The sequence below is a fragment of the Pituophis catenifer genome, unplaced genomic scaffold (assembly GCF_029215685.1).
Source record: "Pituophis catenifer annectens isolate HBS135680 unplaced genomic scaffold, rPitCat1.0.hap2 SCAF_6, whole genome shotgun sequence".
Lineage (NCBI taxonomy): Eukaryota > Metazoa > Chordata > Lepidosauria > Squamata > Colubridae > Pituophis > Pituophis catenifer.
The window spans coordinates 73,283,714-73,308,023 of NW_027256886.1; the positions used below are offsets into that span (position 1 = coordinate 73,283,714).

Consider the following 24,310-nt stretch of genomic DNA (forward strand, 5'->3'; position numbering starts at 1 on the left):
GAAACCAGGTTTAATAGCAGTAACTGTGAGAGGGATCTTGGAGTCTTAGTGGACAATCAGCTAAATATGAGCCAGCAGTGTGCAGCGGCAGCCAAAAAAGCCAATGCAATCCTAAATTGCATTAACAGAGGGATACAATCAAGATCAAGTGAGGTACTAACACCACTCTATAAAGTCTTAGTAAGACCACACCTAAAATACTGCATCCAGTTTTGGTCACCATACTATAAAAAAGATGTTGAGACTCTAGAAAAAGTGCAGAGGAGAGCAACCAGGATGATTAGGGGACTGGAGACTAAAATATATGATGAATGGTTACAGGAACTGGGCATGGATAGTCTAGTGAAAAGGAGGACCAGGGGAGACATGATAGCAGTCTTCTAATATTTGAGGGGCTGTCACAGAGAGGAAGGGGTCAATCTATTTTCCAAAGCCCCTGTAGGCCAGACAAGGAATAATGGATGGAAACTGAACAAGGAGAGATTTAACCTGGAAATAAGGATAAATTTTCTGACAGTGAGAACAATCAACCAGTGGAACAGAAGTTGCCTTCGGAAGTTGTAGGAGCTGGAAGCTTTCAAGAAGAGATTGGACTGCCATTTGTCAGAAATGTGTAGGGTCTTCTGCTTGGGCAGGGGGTTGGACTGGATGACCTGTAAGGTCCCTTCCAACTCTGTTAATCTGTAATTAATTAACTATAAGTGAAGAACAACCAAGAAATCTGCTTAGAAAAATCATGTCTTTCTAGGTTTTTCTGCCTGATACAAAAAGAATCCAGAAATGGCAGTTGAGACTTAAGATTCATAACATCTAGCCCAGCATTTTTCAAACTTGAACTCTTTCTAGCTGGGAAATTCTGGCATTCAAAGTTCACGTACCTGAAAGTGGCTGAATTTGAAAAACAGTGATCTAGCTAACACCTAGTAAGTTGCAGTGAAAAGCTAGTCCAATTGATATGACAGATGAAAATGTTTAGGACTGATACTCCATGTCTAACTAGGACTTTGCCAATCCAATTTAATTGTGCAGACCCTCGACTAGAAAACAAGGAGTGCTTAATGGCTAGGAAAAGGGGAAGAAAAGTCTAACCATGCTTGAAATATTATTATTCAGAGCTAAGCAAATTAATTGGAAAGATGAATGACCCACATCATTAGAAGGACTTGGAATGTTCACTTTAGACAGGGATTATAGAAGAACACAAAGTCAACACCCTTGTCTCTTCTGTCCAGTTGAATAATGTGCAAAGCTCCACCCTCTTTGAAGCTCTACCTTCTGTCCAGTAAGCTCCACATATTTTTTTACAAAGTAAAGAGAGACTCTACCGGTGTTGACACCATTAGGCTATGAACTAACACAGGGGTCAGCAACCTTAAACACTCAAAGAGCCTGAAAGGTCCTAACTAGAAGCCTGCTCAATTCTGGAGCCGACCGGAAGTCTGGTTCCCCCACCATAGAGTCTCCTCCTAGCCAGTGGTGGGTTGTGTTCTGTCCTCGTCCCCACACACACACACAAACAGCCAGCCGGGGGTTAAAGAAGTACTCGGCACACACAAGGTTCGTTATCAGGAACTTGGCAGCAATATGATAACCGTCTGCCAAGTGCTTTACTACAAGAAGAGGGAGTGTTCCTCCACCAGATAACACCAACGAATACACACAGTTTTCAAAACAGTCCAGCTCAAACATGAAACCTTCAGCAGATTAGGCGTTGTACAAAGTGACTAACCAGAAGTTAGCTTTGTCCGTCACAGAGTCTAAATGGCCACCACACTCTCTTATATAGTCTGTGGGGTGCGGTCCAGTGACTCAGCTTAATCCCTGGCACGCCACCTCATCTGCTGCAAACGTTTATCTCGCCTATGTTGGTGTGGATCCAGGAACGACTTATCACCCTCATCGCTGTCATCGGAGACACCTGGCTCCTGGTCAATCTCCTCTCCCTCGGCAGACACCTGAGGCATTGCCAGAGAGGAGGGGCCTGGAGAGGGAGGCCTGGCCGGCTCCTCTCCTTCATGTTCGGACCCTTCTTCCTCCAATAAGATGGGCTCGGGGGTCGGAGCCACAACAGGTTGCCCCCGGTTCACACCGGTTCTATAGAACCAGTAGTAAAACCGGTGGGAGGCCCCGCCCATTGACCCTGACATCATCAAAACGCTTCTGTGCATGCCCTGCTGCAAACCGGTAGTAAAGGTAAGCAGAAACCATCCCTGCTCCTAGCATGGTGTCCTTTTTTTCCCCCTCTGCCGACGAGAGTCCGGTTCCCCCACCATAGAGTCTCCTCCTAGCATGGCATCTTTTTTCTCTATCGGTCCTAACCAAAAGCCCTATCAATTGTGGAAGCCGACTGGCAACAGGAAGCCTCAGCAGAGGGATGAAAGAGCCATGTGCGGCTCCAGAGCCACAGGTTGCTGACCCCTGAACTAACACAACATGCTAAACCAGTTTACTGAACTATCCACACCTGCATTTGTATCATTCGGTGAACCATAAACTATCTGTCTGGCAATCATATCCTTAAAATTAAATTTTGTTCAGCTTTTTTGTTGCTCGGCTTTTGTTCTTTTGTTTTAAACTTTGGACTGTTTTCACAACAGTAATCATTCAAACTTTCGGGTAATATGATCTTGTAAGTTGTCTATTTTCTGCCTCGCATCCATTGACATATTCCACAGACGAGATTTACGTTTTAGTTTATTTCCTGATTCCAGCAAACAGTTTTGATCCAGCCCCTTCGAATTTACGATCACTGGCGTCTGAACATCCCATAACTCGTCATATGTTTCTATGATGAAATCGGAAAAACATGTGGTTGTTGATTCTGCATTATCACTAGCATATGTTCTTGAAAATTAAGATTTGTTGGGGAAATGTTGCAGTTGAAAAACAGTATTTCTGATGCTGGAAAAAGTACTTTTGTGTTCTTGTGAGCCTCAGAACACTTTTGGCTTGTTTTTCCACTGTAATTTTTGTCCAGGAGGTCAAGAAAGTTAGTGTGTCTTCCTTTCCACCACCTCAAATTTGTCCTCCTTTCCAATTGTCTCCAATACATCTTGTAAAACCATAGAATTGTAGAGTTGGAAGAAACCACAAGGGCCATCTCATCCCAATCTCCAAAATGTGCAGGGAAAGCCAATTAAATCACCCATGAATGATGGTTGCCCAGCCTCTTCTTAAAAATCTCCAGTATTGGAGAACTCACAGCACTTGTAGGTAGACTTTTCCACTGTTGTACCGATTTTACTATCATAAAGCTTTTTCTTATATTTGAACAAAATCTAGACAGCTGAAACTTATATGTCACATTATTTTGGTTCCTATTTTCTGTGGTCGTTAATAATAGCTGATGGCCTAAATTTGCAGAGAAGTTGCAGAGAAGAGCAGGAAAGATGATTAGGGGATTGGAAGCTAAAACATATGAAGAACAGTTGCAGGAACTGGGCATGGCTAATCTACTGAAGAGAAGGACCAGGGGAGACATGATAGCAGTTTACCAATATTCGAGGGGCTGTCACAGAGAGGAGGGGGTCAAGCTATTTTCCAAAGCATCTGAAGGCATGACAAGGAATAATGGATGGAAACTGATCAAAGAGAGCTTCAACCTAGAAATAAGGAGGAATTTTCTGAAAGGGAGAACAATCAACCAATGGAACAGAAGTTGCCTTCAGAAGTTGTGGGAGCTTCATCACTGGAAGCTTTCAAGAAGAGACTGGACTGCCATTTGTCAGTAATGGTGTAGGGTCTCCTGCTTGGGCGGGGGAGGTTGGACAAGATGACCTACAAGATCCCTTCCAACTCATCTGTTAATCTATTAATATTCTTTTCTTCAGATTGAACGTCTCAGATTCTTTCAGCCTGTCCTGACAGGGCACATCCTCAAGTCCCTGCATCACTTCCTTGCTAATCTGCTAGGTTTTTCCTGACTTGGATGATGTGTTGTGTGAACGCAGTAAGCAAGAGTCCCTTCTAATCTGCCACACAGTGCTGAGCAGGAGGTGAGCATTGTTTTGGGGCCACAGCAGTTATTTGTGTGTGTATGTTGTGGGGCATTCACATGCATGAAAAAGGTTCAGACTTTGATGGTGAAATGAAACAAATCAGATAATCAAAGGAAACTTCTAATGGACTTTCTAAAGGGCTTTTGGGTTGGTGGGGGAATACGGATAAAAGCAGAATATTTGCTTTTAAAGGTGAAATTCATGCTTTAGGAAGCATCTCATCTGAATGCTCTTCACACGTTTAACCGATAACGGTATATCTTTCATGAGTCTGATTATTCTGAAACATAATTTAAAGCCGAATAGTGATGCAGCTGCTTTCTGGCTCATGGCAATTGATTAGATTACCAAGTGGTGTTGTATTGGAGATTACCCCCTCTGACTATCCAACTTCACAAATTAAAAGTATTGGCACAGCTGTCAAAACAAAAAATCTAATTAAAGCAAAGCTTGGACCGAATTTAACTCCCCCCCCCCTTACTTGCAGCTGACTTTTATTAACTTTCTTTGTATTAATGTCTTGCTTTGGTTAAATACCAGAGATGGTATTCAGCAGGTTCTAACAAGTTCTGGAGAACCGGTAGTGGAAATTTTGAGTAGTTCAGAGAACCAGTAAATACCACCTCTGACTGGCCCCGCCTCCATCTATTCTCTGCCTCCCGAGTCCCAGCTGATTGGGAGGAAATGGGGATTTTGCAGTAACCTTCCCCTGGAGTGGGATGGGAATGGAGATTTTACAGTATCCTTCCCCTGCAACACCCACCAAGCCAGGCCCACCAAGCCAGGCCCATAGAACCAGTAGTAAAAAAATTTGAATCCCACCACTGTTAAATACATTGAGATATTGCTTTCAAGAGCATAACAGAATAACAGAGTGGGAAGAGACCTTGGAAGTCTTCTAGTCCAGTAATGGAGCACCCACAATGTCAGAAGGTAAGTCTTTCCACTGGTTAATCGTTTTAACTATCAGGAAATCCCTCCTTAGTTTTAGGTTGGTTTTCTCCTTGCTTAATTTCCATCCATTGCGTCTTGTCCTGCTTTCAGGTGCTTTGGAAAATAGCTTAATTTCCTTCTTTGTGATAGCCTCAAATATTGGAAGACTGCTATCATGTCATCCTTAGTCCTTTTTTTCTTTTCTTTTTTCATTTTTCATTTTTATTTTCAATTTACATAACAATAAACCTTTTTAAACAGTACTGTGTCATGTGTTCTCTTACAGGTATTTACATTTATTCCTATACATTTTTGTTTCTCTGTTCTAACCCATTATACCACTTATCCCACACCTCATAAAATTCTGCTTCTTCCTTGCCTTTCATTTCTAACGTGAGCCTATGCATCTCAACACATTCTAGTATCTTGTATATAATCATCTCATTGGCTGGTATATTTTCTAGTTTACAACATTGAGCATAGACAATTCTCACTGCTGTTGCTATGTGTAAAACTTAGTCCTTCTTTTCACTAGACTAGATATACCGAGTTCCTCTGACTGTTCTTCATGTTTTAGCTTCCAGTCCCATAATCATCTTTGATGTTCTTCTCTACACTCTTTCTAGAGTCTGCAGATTTATTTTTTTTCATTGCAAAGCCTATAATCTTGACATAGTTTTCTGGAGTAGTCTGGGATCATTAACTACTATTATACTCCAAGAATACCAGAATGCTGCATGCAGTTTTACTCACCATATTACAGTATAAAAAAGAAGCTGAGTCTCTGGAAAGAGTGCAGAAAAGAGCAACAAAGATGATTAGGGAGCTGGAGGCTAAAACATATGAGGAATGGTTGCAGGAACTGGGTATGTCTGTTCTAGTAGTGACATGATAACAGTGTTCCAATATTTGAAGGACTGCCACAAAGAAGAAGCGGTCAATCTATTTACTGAAGCACCAGAAGGCAGGACAAGAAGCAAAATAACTAAGGAGAGAAGCAGCCTAGAACTAAGGAGAAATTTCTGGATAGTGAGAACAATCAACCAGTGGAACAGCTTGCCTTCAGAAGTTCTGGGTGCTTCACCATTGGAGACTTTTAAAACAAGATTGGACAGACATTTTGAATGGTATAGGGTCTCTCCTACTTGTGCAGGGGGTTGGACCTGAAGACCTCCAAGGTTCCTTCCACTTCTGTTATTCCGTTGGAGCGTGCAGATAAAATGTAATCAACTCCCCAATACTCTTGTTTCTACCCAGAAAGATTTATCAGGTGAAACTGAAGCTTGTACACGTCAGCTGGAAGAGCTCCAGGTCATTTCCTGAAGATGAGTTCATTCGGAATTAGTAAGTATGTAATTAAGTCCCTGTTCTAATTGCTTTTTCAGAGATCAGTTTGCATGGGTGGGAATGAGGAGAAGATGACACTTACTATGAAAGTTAGTTCCTTTTCACAGTGATAATAATTACTTATGCTCCTCTTTTTTTTCCTTAGCACTTAAGAAAAGTGGAGCAATCCATAAGCACTTTTCTAATTTTCCCCACCTCAGATTTCTCCCCTGGCTTGGTATTTTCCTTTCTGGTCGTCATATTTCTTTGTTCAGAGGCTTCTTACCAAGACAAGTCTGTCCATCTGGTCCCATAACTGTCCCCAAGGAACAAATGCAATCTCCAGTGTCCAAACAGGAACCGTGACAATCAACCACATCACAGATGTCATAGAAATCTGCAGAACGATAAAGGAAAGTTATTAGAAAAGCAGATTAACTAATTGGGTGCACTTAATCAAATTAGTTGGGCTTAAACCAAGAGCTAGTCATTCTCTCTCAGCCCAACTCACATCAAAGGGAAAAACAGGAGGAGGAAGGAGTATCCCCCTGGTCATGTGATTAAAATTTGGGCATGTGAAAACGGATATGTATTTATTACAGTGGCCACATTCTGTGGTCATATGATCATCATTTGCAACCTTCCAAGCAAATGGGGAAATGACCACACAATTCACAATTAACAACTGCAATCATTTGGTTAATAGCCATGGCAAAAAAAATATCGGACTCGCTTCACAACCATCTTGGTAAGCGATAGAAATTCCAGTCCCAATTCTGGTCATACGTTGAGGACTACATATATGCATTAAGTCTTATGTCATGTGACAATACAGTAATGTTTTTGCATTGCTATGCAATTCTAGCTTGTGAGGAGTTCTACTGCAAATAATAGCTTTAAAATTCAGTCTGTTTTATCTGCCAGCTGAGACAATTCCTCAAATTCAGAACGATGTAAGTTATCAACAGTAAAAAATATATATAGCACACAGTAGAAAATAGCAAGAAATAGTAAAACTAATATTGGCAAATCTTGAAAGTAGTAGGAAGGAACTGTTCTGATCTCACAGACTAATTTCTCAAAAAGGACTGCTTTACATATGAAGGTAGAAACTTGTGCTTTGGTTTGCAACACACCAATTTCTATTTAGAACATAGAATAATAGAGGTGGAAGGGACCTCAGAGATCCTCTAGTCCAACTTCCTGCTCTAGCAGGAGACCCTATACCATTTCAGCAAATGGTTGTCCAGTCTTTTCTTAAAAATCCCCAGGGTTGGAGCACACTCAACATCTGGAGGCAAGTTCTTCTTCTGTTTAATTGTTCTAATTGTCAGGAAATTTCTTCTTATTTCTAGGTTGCTTCTCTCCTTGGTTAGTTTCCAACTATTATTTCTTGTCTTGCCTTCTGGTGCTTTGGAAAATAGGTTGACCTCTTCCACCCCCAGTCCTTCTTTTCATTGGAATAGGCATATCCAATTCCTATAACCATTGTTCCATATGTTTCCATCTCCAGACCCCTAATCATTTTTGCTGCTCTTCTCTGCACTCTTTCCAATCTTAACATCTTTTTTTTAGGGTTGCCAGGTCTGCTTCCAAAAAATAGCGGACAAGCGGGGGGGGGGGGGAAGAGGGGTTAAGTAGTAAAAAAAAAAAAAATTACAATTAAATTATATATTTTCTTACAAACATTTTAACAGGGAGTCTTTAACAATGAAAAATGAATTGATTCACTTGTTGCTGGAAGCTATTTTCTCCTTATCTAAATGATTTTTTGTGCTTGCATGCTGTCTGACAGCTTTTATACCATTATATTCAATTGTGAACAATTTCTGACACAATTTACAGTAGGCCGTCGTATTTGTTCTGTCGGTTTTGTTGTTGGTAATCCATGCAAAAGTAGCTTCCCAGTCTTTGGTGTAATTGCACAATCCTCTCTTTCGTTTTAAAGAATTCGAAATCTCGCCGCTGTCACTCTCATCACTCGACGCCATTTTAGGTCAGTCGACACAAGCTACAATACATTTTAAAAATGTGAACTGTACATAATTTTATAATATATTTTTATTTTAATCTCATCATTAATTTTTTCGGAGAATCGAGTTCAATGGATATTTGATCTTTGTCTCATTCTAACTTATGAAAAAAAAGACAAAACGCGGTTCTCCTATCCTTATTCTCTTAGACTGTACAGCTTTAGATTACGTACCATTTCATCATAAAGCTTTTGAATAAAAAAAAAGTCCACTATTTTGTGAAAAAAAATAGTGAACATAATGTGATAAAAGCGGACTGTCTGCTCAAATAGTGGACACCTGGCAAGGGTACTTTTTTTGGGTTGTGGTAAGCAGCACTGGATGCAGTATTCCGAGGGTGGTCTTACTAAGGCTACACGCAGAGCTAGGGGGCAAAAGCAAGCCTGTAAATCTGTCAAATAAATTAATTAAAGAAGATATGAGCTGGACCTCTGACCCTGAAGCGCAAGTATTCTTTCTATTCTATTTTGCCTAAGAAGTGAAGTGAAGGGAAAAAAAGTTTTTTTTAAAATGGCGATTGCTGCTGAGGCTTGAAGAGAGGCTGAAAGGGAAACTCCTTCCGTTTTCAATTACAAAGTAGCGGAATGAATACTTTTGGCTGTAACTGAGGCAAAATCTCACTCTCACTTCTGTTTTTTTTTTTCTTTTTTTTCTTCTCTTTGAGGATCTGATATTGATCTTGGTTGGGAAAAAGTTTTTTTTTTTCTCTCTCTTTTCCAGTAAATTTTGTCTGCGTGGAAAAATGGCACTGAGACTTATAAAACTAGACAAACAGGCAGTGGGGGGGGATTCCCCCATTAATAAATTACATCAACAAGTTTTAACTCTCCAGTCTCAGAAACCTGACTTTAATATAATAGAATTTCTTCTTTTTTTTTTTTTTATTGCAAAAGTTTTACAATTACATTTTCACCCCCTTTTTCACCCCCCACCTCCCGCCCCAAACTTCCCATCCTCCCTAACCCTCCCTAACCCTCCCCCCCCCAGACTTCCCTATTGCTTACTCATAACTAATGACACTAATATATAAGCCTGAACCCGTCCCTCCCCCTATAAAATTTTTCCTCTTTATCCCTTTGCATTAAAATATTTCTAATACATTATTTTCAAATAAAAGCTATTTGATACTTTCTAGTTTGATATTTGTTCTGAACATATTCTATCCACCTTTTCCATTCCCATTCATAAGTCTCTTGTGAACAATCTTTTAAATACGCTGAAATCTTCGCCATCTCTGCAAAACTGGCCATCTTCACAGTCCATTCCTCGATAGTGGGCAAAGCTTCATTCTTCCAGTATTTACCTATCAACAGTCTTGCTGCTGTTATCATATACAATATCAATTTTGTTTCACCCAATGTAAAACCCTTAACTATACCCAGTAAAAACAGTTGTGGAGAAAACTGAATTTTTTTCTTCAAAACATTCTGCATGACCCACCAAATTTTTATCCAAAAAGCCTTAACTTTCCTACAGGTCCACCAAACATGATAATACGTAGCATCCAAACATTCGCATCTCCAACATTTTGGCTGAACATTAGGGTACATACATGACAACTTTTTGGGATCTAAATGCCATCTATAAAACATTTTATAGAAATTTTCCCTCAGATTCTGCGACTGTGTAAATTTAACATTCTGAACCCAAATTTTTTCCCATGTTTCCAACATCACTGGTTCTTCAAAATTTTGTGCCCACTTAATCATACAATCTTTAACTAATTCGGTTTCTGAGTCCCTTTCTAGCAAAACATTATAAAGCCTTTTAATATGCATTGGACCTTTCTCTTTTATGTGTCTAACCAATTCTTCCTCATGCAACATAATACCAGTTTTTTGGTCCTCTTTCCATCTCAATTGTAATTGATTATATTGTAACCAAGTTAGATTAAGTCCTTCATCCAACAGTGTCTGTAATGTCTTCAGCTGCCATCTGCCCGCATCTGTAAAAAGAACCTCTTTATATAAAAACCCCCCGAGTGACATTATATTTGTATTCCACAAAGTATGACCAAGATCCAGCCATAGCGGTATTTTGTAATCCCATTTGAGTCGGTGCTTCTTCCAAACTCTCATCAAGGAGTCTCTAAGTATATGGCTTTTAAATACTTTATCTACTTTGTCGTCATAAAATAAATAAGCATGCCATCCAAATTCAAGATCAAAACTTTCTGCGTTTAGTATTCCAGTCTTTTTACTTCCAAACCAATCACTTGTTAAAGTTAAAGCTGCTGCATCATAATATAACTGTAGGTTTGGGAGTTTAAGGCCTCCTCTTTCTGGAACATCTTGCATAATTTTCAGTTTCACTCTCGGCTTCTTCTCGTTCCAGACAAACTTATTCACACCAGACTGCCAAACTTTCAATTGTTTATCACTTTTAAGCACCGGAATCATTTGAAACAAAAACAGAAGTCTTGGCAAAATATTCATCTTAACTGCTGCTATTCTTCCAAGTAAAGACAGTTGCAGCTTTTTCCAGGTCTCCATATCTTTCTGAACCTCTCGCCACAACACCTCGTAATTATTTTGAAACAATTTCAAATTTGATTCTGCAACCTGAACTCCAAGATATTTTACCTTAGGTACAATTTCAAAACCTGCCCTCCTTTCAAGCTCATATTTACGATCTTGTGTCATATTTTTAACTATCATTTTGGTCTTTTTTGAATTCAGTCTAAAACCTGAAACTCTACCATAATCTTGTATAATGTCATTCATCAAGATTATTGATTCCATTGGTTGTGATAGGGTAACCACCAGATCATCTGCAAATGCCTTTATTCTGTAATCCTCTTGCCTTATCATTATGCCTTTCAAAATTTTTGAGTCCCGTATTGTGTTTAACAAGACTTCCAATGTTAAAATAAATAAAAGTGGGGACAACGGACATCCCTGTCTTGTTCCTTTTTCAATTTTAAACTCTGTCGTCAAACTTCCATTAATAATAATCTGTGCCTTTTGCTCTTGATAAATTGCTGAGATTGCCTGTATAAATTGGTCCCCAAAGTTCATCTTTTTTAAAGTCTTTAATAGAAAATTCCAATCCACTCTATCAAAGGCCTTCTCTGCGTCCAAAAAAGCCAGCACTGCAGGAATCTGTTTATTCTTGTCAAGATATTCCAATAAATCTATTACTTGCCTTACATTGTCCTTCATATATCTGCCTTCAATAAATCCCGCTTGGTCCTCATGAATCACCTTTTGAATTACTGGCATCAATCTGTTGGCTAATACCTTCGCATAAATTTTATAGTCTGTATTCAAAAGAGATATTGGTCTATAATTCTCTGGTTTTTTAGGACCAACTTGTTCTTTTGGTATCAAAGATATATAAGCAGTTGTCCAAGATGGGGGTATTTTACCCCCTTGTTGAATGTTACAAAATAAGTCTCTAAGTTGTCCCACCATTTCAGCTTGCAAAGTTTTATAATACACTGCAGTCAGACCATCCGTGCCAGGAGCTTTGGCTGTTTTTAACTGTTTAATTGCTGCTGTTATCTCCTCCTCTGTTATGGGATAATTCATTCTTTCCTTTTGTTGATCGGTAATTTTTGTAATTCTCTTATCATTTAAATATTTTTCTATAAGTCCATTCTGCACCTCTTCTTTAGCATATAATTTAGTATAATAATCCACAAAAGCTTCTTTAATTAATTTTTGTTGAAAGATTTCTTTCCCGCCAATATCAATACTATCAATAGTCCGTATACTTTGTTTTTTCCTCAATGTGTAAGCCAACCATCTGCCCGGTTTGTTAGCGTTGCAAAATGTATTATGCTTCGCATATTGTAGGCTTGTTGCAACTTGTTCCGCCATAAGCATTTGAAATTGGTCCTTCAAAAGTTTTATAGCACCTCGAATTCTTTCATCTGTTGGATTTTTAATAAGTAGCTGTTCTTTATTCTTTATTTCCATTTCCAACTCGATTCTTTTCTTTTGTCGGAACTGTCTATGTTTAGAGTTCATATAGATAAGTACCCCTCTCATATAAGCTTTACTTGCATCCCAAACAATTTCGATTGGAGTACCTTTATTCGAATTTATTTCAAAAAATTCTTTCAAGTGCTTTTTAAGTTCTATTATATTTTTTTCGTATCTAAACAAGTTCTCATTTAATCTCCAGGAGCGTCTCTCAACCTTATCCATCTCAATTTCTATCCATACAGGGCTATGGTCAGTCAAAGTTCTTGGAAAAATCTTTGTTCTTTTGGTCTTAACAAGTAGATCATTTGACAACAGGATAAAATCAATCCTAGAAAAAGATCTATGTCTATCAGAAAAAAAAGTGTAATCCAATACATTTGAATTATGTATTCTCCAAACATCTTTTAATTCCATATCTTCTTTCATATCAAAAAAAGTCTGTGGTAGTCTAATTCTAGACTTTGCCAAGCTCTTTTTATCTAATTTAGAATCAATTACTCCATTCCAGTCTCCCATAATTAAAATAGATCTATAGTCCCATTGCAATATTTTAGTATGTAATATCTTATAAAAATAATCCTGTTGTTGGTTGGGAGCATAAATTCCAATCAAAAGAATTGGTCCATTTGCTGTAAGCAATTCAATTGCTACAAACCTACCTTCTTGATCTGCTTCTATAACTTTCGCTGTTAATTTTTTATTTACATAGATAACCACACCGTTCTTTTTCTGCGATGTCGAAGATATAAAATGTACTCCTAATTTTGAGTTTATCAAATATTTTTGATCTTGAGTAGTTATATGCGTTTCTTGTAAACATATTATATCATTATTAAATTGTTTCAAATATGTAAATATTTTCTTCCTTTTCTGTGCTGAATTCAACCCATTGACATTCCAAGATAGACACTTAAAGGTCATCGGCCTCTTTCTGGAGCGCGGAGCAATATCTTTGAAGTTCCTCCGAAAGCTTCGATCTCGCTCCTCCCATAGCGCCACTCTCTTGTACGGTACTCTTAACTGCCTTCTTGTCTTGTCTTTCCTGTTGTTGTTGTTGCTGTTGTTTAAATAGCTTAGATTGAGCTCTAGTTATACGTTGATCTTTCACTTCAGCCAACTGAATCAAATCCAAAATTGGAGAAGGATCCAGCAAGGGCTCACTCAAAAAACCTCCTTCTGCACCTTGCACTGTTTCTAATTCCTGCTTAGACTGTTCTTCCAATTGCCTCTCTTCACTCTCCTTAATCTCCAAAACTGTAGATGTACGTGGAGATGGAGTTCTTTCCTTAAGTATAGTACTATAAAAATGTTGTGCCTTCTCCACGGTATTCAGCCGATATCCTTCTCCCTTGTATCTAAAAATTATCCCAGCTGGTGCATCCCACCGGAAGGGTATCTGTAAATTTTTCAATTCCTTAACAAGAAAACCAAATTCTTTTCTAGCTTTCAGCATTTTAGGAGGTAATTCTTTAAAAATTTCAAGTCGTGAACCCCCCACTTGTATAGAAGTATGAAAAGATTTTTGCAGGATATGATTTCTAATTTCTCTATCAGTGAAATATATCACCACATCTCTAGGCAGTTGTCTTTGTCTGGCCACCCAAGAGTTGACTCTGTAAATTTTATCTATTTTGTGAAATACCAAATCAGGACTAGCTTGTAAAATCTTAGCCAAGGCTTCAGAGCAAACTTGTCTCAAGTCCTGTCTCTCCTCCTCTCGAATTCCCCGAAGCCGTATAGCAAATTCCATCGCCCGGAATTGTATCATAACAATCTCATCTTCAATTCTCTGCATTTTATTGTCAACTTCATCAATTTTATAATCATTGTCTTTCATCTTGACATTAACTTCTGATTTAAATTCTTCAACTTTAAAATCAACTTTCCCAATAAATTCTACCAGGCCAGACGCCACTTCTGATATTTTTTTGGTCACCTTTTTTTGATTCTGATTCACCATGTCTTTAACTTCATTAATTTCCTGCATAAATTCCTGATGTGATTTTTGAAGTTTATCATCTATCTCCTGTTGGGATTTTTGAAATTTGTCATCCAAAGTTTTAGAAATAAATTCTTTTAAATCTCCCACATCAAATTCTTTTTTCTGAGTTTGTAACTGTTGAGCAGGGGGAGGTTGCTTTTCATGTTTATGTGTGGGGGATCCCCCCCCTGACGCCTTCCCTTCCTGCTTCTTTGAAGCCATCCTGGCTCGTGATCTAGTTTTTCTGAAAAGGGAGGTTCCTTTTCCTTTCCCTCCTGCACAAAGACTTCTAAAAAAGTCCCCCAGATTTAATCAAATAAAGACTTGAATAAAGCAAAGTCCAGTATTAAAAAGGGAGAAATTATTGTTTCTCTTTTAACAAGCAGGGCAACTTTGTAACAACTTGGAAACTTTGTAACAAAACAAGATAACTTCACCAATCCACATTCACTGGCTCGTTAACTCTGAGGCTAGGCGCCATATTTTTTTCTTTTCAAAGCACTTTCACTCACTCGCATTTCTCAAATTGAAAGTCAATAAAGTGCTGATACTTGCGTTTCCAAATTTCAGGCTTCAGGTAGTTTCGCTGTTTATTAAAGCCGGTTCTTTCGCTTTAAGTTTCCTGCAGCCGGCTTGTTCTGCAAAGGCAGAATCGTCCCACGTCGCCCGGAGTTTCAGCAGGCTGGAAGGGAGCCACGCCTGTTCTCTCCCCAGAAACTTCCCTGGGGGGTCACAGGGGCTCAACCAGTGCCCTGCGATCTCTCTTCTTCAATCCTTTAGGATCTAGAAGTTTTCGAGCCGCTTCTTCGTTTCGAAGCGGCTCTACAGGCGGCGGGGCTGGCGGAGCTTCAAAGAGCGCCGCCGACGCCGAAGACAAGGAAACCGGAAGTCTATAGAATTTCTTCTTGAGGAGATTGTAAGAAGGGATGAGATTGTGAATCAGCAACTTGAAAAATTTAAGTTGGAAATCAAAGAAATTGGTGAATTGGTGAAATCTAAGTTTGGCTTTTTGGATCGAAAGATTTTAAAAGTAGCTAAAGGCTTAGCAGACTTTATGACTCAGTTGGAAGCAAATACTAACTCTAAAATGAAAGAAACTGAGGAGAATTTGGATGACAAGATCCAAAAAATTAAAAAGGATTTGGCAAACATTCAGGATAATAGTTCAGAAGACAAACTTAAAATGGAGGCTGATCAAAAGTCTGTTAATGAAGAAAATGTACAATGTACAAATGTACAACAGAGGATTGAAAGAGAAGTTTTAATGATCCAATACAATTTTACAGAATATGCAATTAGACTGAGAGGGTTGCAGGAAGATGACAGAGATGATTTAAGGAAGATATCTTCTGAAATTCTGGCTGGGATTTTAAAGGTTCAACCTGATGAAGTGTTTTGCAGGATTGACAGAATTTATAGAATAAACTCCTGGTTGGCAAAACAAAGGCAATTGCCTAGAGATGTGGTGATTTATTTTACAGACAAAGAAATTAGAAATAATATTGTCCAGAATTCTTATGATTCTGCTTTGCAATTTCGTGGAAGAAAGATTTGGATTTTTAAGGAACTCCCGCCCAAGATGTTAATGGAGAGGAAGAAATTTGGTTTTCTAGTGAATGAGTTAAAAAAAAGGAATATTCTATTTAGGTGGGACGTCCCAGTTGGTTTAATATTGAGATACCAAGGAGTAAGATACCAACTGAATACTGTCGAAAAAGCGGAAGAATTTTATCAAAAAATTTTAAAAATAAACTTAACATCTTTAGGCATAACACAGGACAAGCAAAAGGAGTTGGAAATAAAGGGAAAATATCAAATTACAGAGGCTGTGGTAGATAAACTGTCTTTGGACTCTTTGGATACCCCAGCTGGACTGTCTATAAATTTGAGAGCAGTGTCATCTGATTCTAATGTGATGAACTATCAACCTACAGACAAGTGCGTAAATCAATTAGTTGATATACAAGTGATGGATAAGACATATGAGATAATAAAACAAAACCAACAAGATCAATCTACAAAGCAGAATGACAACCGAACAGCTGATACACAACTTGTAGGAAGGAAATCTGGATGGAAATGCAACCCGCAAAAGAAAAAGAAAAGAAACAGATCTCGTAGAAATAGTAGTTTCTAAACCAAGCAACAGTGAAGCCAGGGATTTTAAAAAAAATAAATAAATGAATATGTGAAAAGATATTGGTGGCGAATTATTGTTTAATACTATCTTGAGGAAAGTGGCAGATCTCTGCAATGCCGTGATTTTGGGATGTGGAAAGAGCCTTACACTGTTGGATTTGAACTATCTATTTTGGATTTCTTTTACCGATAAATATATTATATCTATTTTGAGTTACAAGGCAAGAGAGTCATGCTGGGGCATGCAGAAGATCTGGCTGTTACCCACTAAGATGATGGGGATTTATAATCCTGATGAAAACCACAATTACAACTATATGGAATATAATTATAATGTCACTCGGGTGGTTGTTTTTACTTTTATATATACATGAGGATATTCATTATTGATGGGGGCAGAAGATGACTGAAGATTTTGAATAAACTGTTGCACCAGGATGCTATGTTACCCTATTATGGATGACGGATTTAACAATCTAGTGGAAAGACATCAAAGAAGATACTAAATGAATTATAAATTTAAAGTTATTGTCTTTTCTTTTTTTTATAAAATGGAACATATATATAGACATATGTATATTTTAGCAGAGTGGGCAGTGGATTATATTTAGAATTGTAGTGCATGGTAATCTTGCAGGAAACTGGGTTGAAATAGGTTAGTTTAGTGATTGATTAGTTTAAGAAAAAGGATTTTTAAGTTATATATTTCGGGGAGTGGAAGAATTGGATAGAACTGAATAAATGTTAAATTTGGAGAAGGCTGCTTTGAAATGTTAAATTAATATATATAAAAATAAAGGTCATGTTGTTGTAATAATAATAATATTTTATAAGTTTGGGGGAGGAGAAAAAGGGTAGATTGTGAAAAGCGGAGAAAAGCGGAGTTATAAGAACACTATGCTAAGGGTCAGTATTTTGAGGAGTGAGTAAGGGCATGGTAAAATATTATGTAATTAATTATGAATTAGTTTATTGTTGTGAAGAAGAAGTCACAGGGGGGGATGGGTGGTGAGGGGGGGTTAGGGAAGAAGGGAGGAAAAGGGGGAAAAACTTGTATTCGAGATATACATAGCACTCAGTGGTGGGATTCAAATAATTTAACAACCGGTTCTCTGCCCTAATGACCGGCTGGGTGGGCGTGGCAATGGTGGGCATGGCCAGGAGGTGTGCTAGGCAGCACTCGGCATCCTGCACCCCCCTGGGAGCAAAAACAGGCCGTGGGGGGATGCGCCTCTCCCCCGCCCACACGCTCTGTTTTGGGCCTAGTAGGCCTCCCTGCACTCACCTGGGAGCCAAAATGAGACGCGTGGGGACTCCTGGAAGGGGAGGGGAGGGGCCAGGCAGCAATTTAACTACTGGTTCGTCCCGAACCGGCTGAATCCCACCACTAATAGCACTCCTTTATTCTTCACAATCATTCTATTCTACTAAAATAGGTTAGGCTGAAAAAAGGGACCAATCCAAATTCACTCTGTGACCTTCCAAGGACCTGAATCAAGGTGTCTCTGGTCCCTTTCAACAACTTATGTACTATACCCATCTCTCTCTGTCTGTCTTCCTCTCATCCTCTCTCTCTCTTTAATGAAAATAAACTTTTCAAAAAAGCGGGTGTGGCAGAGAGGAGACCAAGGGAGATGTGTTAGGGCACATTAGCACCATTTTGTCTAGTGTTACTATAGAACCGTTAAGATCTAAATGCTATAATGTGAAAAGACTGGACATGCCTGCAAAACGTTGATGTTATTGATTTGTAACTATTTTATAAGTCAGTTTGATAAGTCTTTGAACAAGAAGGGAAAAATCAATAGTTTATCCTCCAAGAAAAAGGGAAGGAAAATATTTTTCAAGGTCAGCTGGATATTCATTTGGAGATAGTATATTTTCTTCCATGATTTTCTGAAATTGTAGCTCTTTCTGCTAATTCAATATGTATTTGCTTAATTTTCAAAGGCATTTGTTACTCTCTTAGAACTATTTAACGAACCAACTTAATAATCTCTCATCATGGTGTTATATTTTGTATATAGGATAAAATCCCTCCATTAAGATACCCACAAATGTAGTCAGCCATAAATACATACAGGTAATCCTCAGCTTACAACCATACCTGAGCCCAAAATTTCCATTGCTTAGCTAATGCTAAGCTGTTAAGTAAGTTTTGCCCCATTTTACAACCTTTCTTGCCACTGTTGTTAAGTGAATCATTGCAGTTGTTAAGTTAGTAACACGGTTGTTAAGTGTTTCTAACTGGCCTCCCCATTGACTTTGCTTGTCAGAAAGTTGCTAAAAGTGATCACATGACTCTGGGACACTTCAGTTGTCATAAATACAGTTGCCAAGTGTCTGGATTATGATCATGTGACCACAGGGATGCTGTAATGGTTATAAGTATGAAAAACAATCATAAGTCACTTGATTCAGTGCAGTTGTAACTTCAAATGGTCACTAAATGAATGGTTCCAAGCCGAGAGCTACTTGTATGCTCACAATAGCTATTTTGCCAGTGTATAAGTTAGACAATTTACAAAATGCCAACTTTTAAAACAGTATGCAATATTGCTAAAAAAAAGAAAAACCCACACAGTTTACTGACAAATTCAGAATAACAGAATAAGATGGAAGGGACCTCGGAGGTCTTCTAGTCCAACCCCTTGCACAAGCAGGAGACCCAGGGGTGAAATTCAGGAGATTTTGACAGGTTTTGGAGAACCGGTAGTGGAAATTTTGAGTAGTTTGGAGAACCGGCAAATACCACCTCTGGCTAGTTCCGGAGTGAGGTGGGAATGGAGATTTTACAATATCCTTCCCCTGGGGTGGGGTGGGAATGGAGATTTTGCAGTATCCTTCCCCTGCCATGCCCAACAAGCCACGGCCACCAAGCCACGGCCTCAGAACCGATAGTAAAAAAAATTGAATTCCACCACTGAGGAGACCCTATACAATTTCAGACAAATGGCTTCCCAATCTCTTCTTAAAAACCTCTGGTGATGGAGTGCCCACAACTTCTGAAGGCAAGCTTTTCCACTGGTTAATTGTTCTCACTGTCAGGAAATTTCTCCCTAGTTCTAGGTTGCTTCTCTCCTTGTTTAGCTTCTATCATTTGGTTCTTATTCTGCCTTCAGATGCCTTGGATAATAGGTTGACCCCTTCCTCTTTGTAGCCACTCCTTAGATATTGGAGCACTGCTATCATGTCACCCCTAGTCCTGCTAGCAGTGTCCCAATATTTGAGGGACTGCCACAAAGAAGAGGGGGTCCAAATCCGACAGTCCAAAAACTTTTCCCCAAAGAAAGGGCATGACTGTCCTCTAAAAATCACAAGGGACTGGTCTAGATTGTGCAAAAGATATTCAAAGGAAAGTTGCCATAGCAGTAAAGATCAGATATTTCAAATTGCTCCCTCCCCAGCTCAGAGAGGAAGCTTTGAGCTCAGCCTCTTCAGCTGACTAAAATGTACCCAGCAGATTTTCCAGATGAGATATATTACTAAAATGATTTCTCCGTTATAAGCTGTAAAGGTCAATGAGCAATGCAATGAAAAGCTATTAACTACATTGCCCAAGAACGCAGAGCTAAATAAGAAATTCATAGACTGATTTCTCAAGTAAATTAGCCTATGCTTGCTTTCTTTTTTTAAAAAAAATAGGTTGTGGTGGGGGTGTCAGCTATATGTGAAAAGCAATTGTAATCTGAGGCCAATGAAGACAATTTTTGATAACAACATCAATGTATTTATGTCTGTTTATGTCTGTGTGCATGTGGAGAAAGTGTGGGGGGAAAGAATAGGAGGGCTATTTTGTGACTACAGATGGAAGGGACCTTGGAGGTCTTCTAGTCCAACCCCTGCTCAGGCAGGAAACCCTACACCATTTCAGAGAAATGTTTGTCCACTCCCTTCTGAAAAACCTCCAGTGTTGGAGTATCCACAACTTCTGGAGGCAAGTCGTTTCATTGATTAATTGTTCTGTCAGGAAATTTCTCCTAAGTTCTAGGTTGGTTCTCTCCTTGATTAATTTCCATCCATTGCCTCTTGATATAAAGATAGAGATGAAAGAGATAGAGACGATAGAGACAGAGACGATAGAGACAGAGACGATAAGAGATATAGTTCAAGATGATAGAGATAGAAATGACAGAGACAGAGACCATAGAATAGATATGATATAGAGATTATAGATGATAGAGAGAGAAATGACAGATGATAGAATAGCTATGATATAGAGATGATAGATGATAGAGAGAGAAATGACAGAGACAGAGACGATAGAATAGATATGATAGAGGTATAGAGGTATAGAGATGAAAGAAATAGAGATAGAGACGATAGAGATAGAGATGATAGAGATAAATTCATTGTACATCTCAGCTGTACATCTCCACCCGGGACCACCCCAATGATGCCCTTGAAGTGATGTCCCGGTGTCTGGAGGCCGTGTGGATCTGTATGGGGAGGAACAGGCTCAGGCTCAACCCATCCAAGACCGAGTGGCTGTGGTTTCCGACGTCCCAATATAGTCAGTTGATGCCATTGCTGACTATTGGGGGCGAATCGCTGGCCCCCACGGAGAGGGCTCGCAACTTGGGTGTCCTCCTGGATTCACGGCTGTCTTTAGAAGAGCACTTGACGGCCGTGACCGGGAGGATTTTTCATCAGGTTCGCCTGATTCGCCAGTTGCGTCCCTTTCTGGATCGGGACTCCCTACACACAGTCACCCATGCCCTCGTCACTTCCCGCCTGGACTATTGTAATGCTCCCTACATGGGGCTCCCCTTGAGGAGCACCCAGAGGCTCCAACTGGCACAGAGTGCGGCCACGCGGGTGGTTATGGGAGCAACATGGCGCTCCCGTGTGACAACTCTCCTGCGCGAGCTGCACTGGCTCCCGGTGGTCTTCCCGGTGCGCTTCAAGGTTTTGGTCACCACCTTTAGAGCGCTCCATGGCTTAGGACCTGGTTATTTACGGGACTGCCTACTACCACAAGTAGCCTCCCACCGGCCGGTACGCTCTCATAGAGAGGGGCTCCTCCGGGTGCTGTCAGCCAAACAATGTCAACTGGCGGCCCCCAGGGGGAGGGTCTTCTCTGTGGGGGCACCCACTATCTGGAACAAGCTGCCCCCAGAGATATGGAGGATCCCGGATCTGCACACTTTCTGCCGTGCTCTTAAGACCTTCCTATTCCAGCAAGCCGGCCTGGCCTAATTTTCTCCCCTGTTTTAAAATTCTTTTAAATCGAAATTTTAATCTGTTTTAAATTATTGGGATTTTTAATTGTCTAGGGCTAAATTATTTAATCTGGTTTTAATTATGTTTCTAACTTTTGTATCTATGTATTTTACTTTGTGCCTGTTCACTGCCCTGAGTCCTTCGGGAGTAGGGCGGTATATAAATTTAATAAAAACATAAAAAAACAAAAACAAACATAGTCAATGTAGATTTAAAATTTCCAAAATAGATAAGGGATAGGCAAAAGTGCATTTATGTATTATCCATGAAATACAGCCAATCACTTTCTGACTCCAACTTCTATTGTTAAAGCATGATTATTCATAATTCTCCAACCTGAATTGTATAATCATGGTAAGTTAATTTTTTTTTAAAATAGCAATTCTACAATGTGGTTGACTATTCTGTCAGTCTGGAGAGCTGAAGGAGCTCCCGAACAGATCTGTGACTGGAATTCAAACAGTTGTGCAACAAAATGCCAAAGAAAACTCAGGGAGGTGGGGCAACTGTGTGGCAAGTAATCAGAGCAAAAATAAAACCAAGCAGTAGTAATATTCTAGAATTATTGCTTTAGGAAAATTGTCATCTTTGATTCTCTTGGAACATGTTTATTTTTACTTATTTATTTATCAAATTTAGGTACTGCCCATCTCAGAGTAACTCCCAACAGCATGTTTGCTATGAGCAGGAATAAGGTCCATTTTTGAGATGATCTTGCCAAGAAATTGGTTGGTAGCTGCTTTTGTAGAAATGTATCATTCCAAACATCAGGATGTCAGGGGTTTGAATGTTGGACAGCTAAAAATATACTTCTCATAATGAGTGAACAAATTGCCAAAGAGGTCAAGGTTGACTCAGCCTTCCATCCTTCCGAGGTCGGTAAAATGAGGACCCAGATTGTTGGGGACAATATGCTGACTCTGTAAACCGCTTAGAGAGGGCTGTAAGGCACTGAGAAGAGGTATACAAGTCTATTGCTATTGCTAATACCAGTGAGAATAATCATGTCAAGGGGTAAAGTAGATTAGTTATGTTCATGCAAGGAAGTTTGCTATTTGTTTGAGGGAAACAAAATCATGAGGCATCATTCATACATATGAGCACATACTTGCCCCCAAAGTGAAATTCCTCTTGTAATACTGTGCTCAAAGAAGAGTATACGATAAGAAAGGACAATTAAGTGTAGAGTCCTTAGTGTTCTCTGAGCTTGGTAACTCTCTTGCAGATGTTTCATTGCCAAACTAGGTAACGTCATCATGGTTAGTAGGGAGTGGTGTTCAAAACCATTCAAAAGAGAAAATCAAATCGCTAAAAAGGAAACACAAGACCAAAATGCCTCCTCACCAGCAATCAACATCCAGATGAGCAGAGATTAACATCAAGATTTACATTAGACCAGTGGTGGGTTGCCCCTGGTTCGGACCAGTTCGCAAGAACCAGTAGTAAAACCAGTGAGAGGCTCCGCCAGTGGTGGGTTCCTCCCGGTTCGGTCCGGTTCAGCCGAGCCGGTAGCGGTGACGATATGATGTCACCGAACCGGTTCTCCCCCCCTGCCCTCCCACCCCCCCACGTTATTCTTACCTTTTATTTGGTTCCACCCCCAATCTATTGCTGCCTCCTGAGTCCCAGCTGATGACTAGAGGGAAAAAAACTGTTTAAACTGTTGCCGCGGGGCTTCAAAGGGCCGTCCTACAGCTGATCAGTGTTAAAAGCAAACAAATGAGTCGGGTCGTAAGTGCGAGGACCTTCCAGAAATGACTCTGACCAGCTAGCCACGCCCACCTAGTCACATGACCTCCAAGCCACACCCACAAAATAAGCCACGCCCACAGAACCGGTAGTAAAAAAATTTAGAACCCACCCCTGGGCTCCGCCCACCACCCCGGATGTCATCATAGGTGATTTGCGCATGCGCAGAAGCTTGGCGCGCGCACGAGTGACGCGAGCACATGTGCGCAATCCCGTTGCAAACTCGTAGTAAAGGTAAGTAGAACCCACCCCTGCATTAGACCAACAATCAAGAAGCAAACAACACTCCAATCAAGGAACTACCAAATCAGACAAACTAATTATCAATAAGCAGCCTATTCAAGAACCTCCAAGACCACTCCCGCCAATACTGATGAGGCAAGCAACTAGGTAGTATATAAAATTGAAAGCAAACCCCACTCCCTATTAGCACTGATGATGTCACCTAATTTGGTAATGAAACATCTGCAAGAAAACAACCAACCTCAGAGAGGACCAGGGACCCCTCAGCTCCAAATATTATCTTCTATGGGAAAGAGCAATTAAGGCTTGGTCACTTACGTCCACAGTAAGCATGGTAGCAGACACTGGGCTTGGCTAAGTGGTAGACGTAATAACCTCCGGGACATGCCTTGATTTCAACAGTTGTATTCCAGAGGCAGCAGTTCCCATTGAAAGTTGCACAGGCCTGCCTTTGGACAATGCCCTCTGATTCTTGAGGATGGCTGCCATTTAGCCAGATTGGGGCATGGGTGCCACAGTGGTTCTCAGGAATGCAGAAGGTAGGCATGGCATCCCCGGCCATCCCTGTAAAGCGGTACCATTCCCCATCCACGTGACTGTCACATTCAGGCTGGTCAGTAGAATCATTGAACTGGAATTCCGTGTTCCTCCAAGGTTCATTCAGACTAATGTAGGCAGAACAAGGGTCAAGAGCTGGAAGACAGGAAGAGAAAACCTAGTCATTATCCATAGCAATATGTTAATCATTGTTGTTGT

The 24,310-nt window shown here is 39.8% G+C and overlaps 1 protein-coding gene across 1 annotated transcript in view; it reads right to left on the minus strand.

Moving 5' to 3' along the window:
• Window positions 1-24,310, minus strand: part of OIT3 (oncoprotein induced transcript 3) — a 52,165-nt gene that overhangs the window by 19,692 nt on the left and 8,163 nt on the right. The window contains exons 2-3 of the mRNA XM_070945928.1: window positions 23,873-24,247; window positions 6,544-6,654 (exon numbers count right to left, since the gene is read on the minus strand). Coding sequence (XP_070802029.1) covers window positions 6,544-6,654; window positions 23,873-24,247 — 486 coding nt within the window. The remainder of the gene's footprint in view (window positions 1-6,543; window positions 6,655-23,872; window positions 24,248-24,310) is intronic.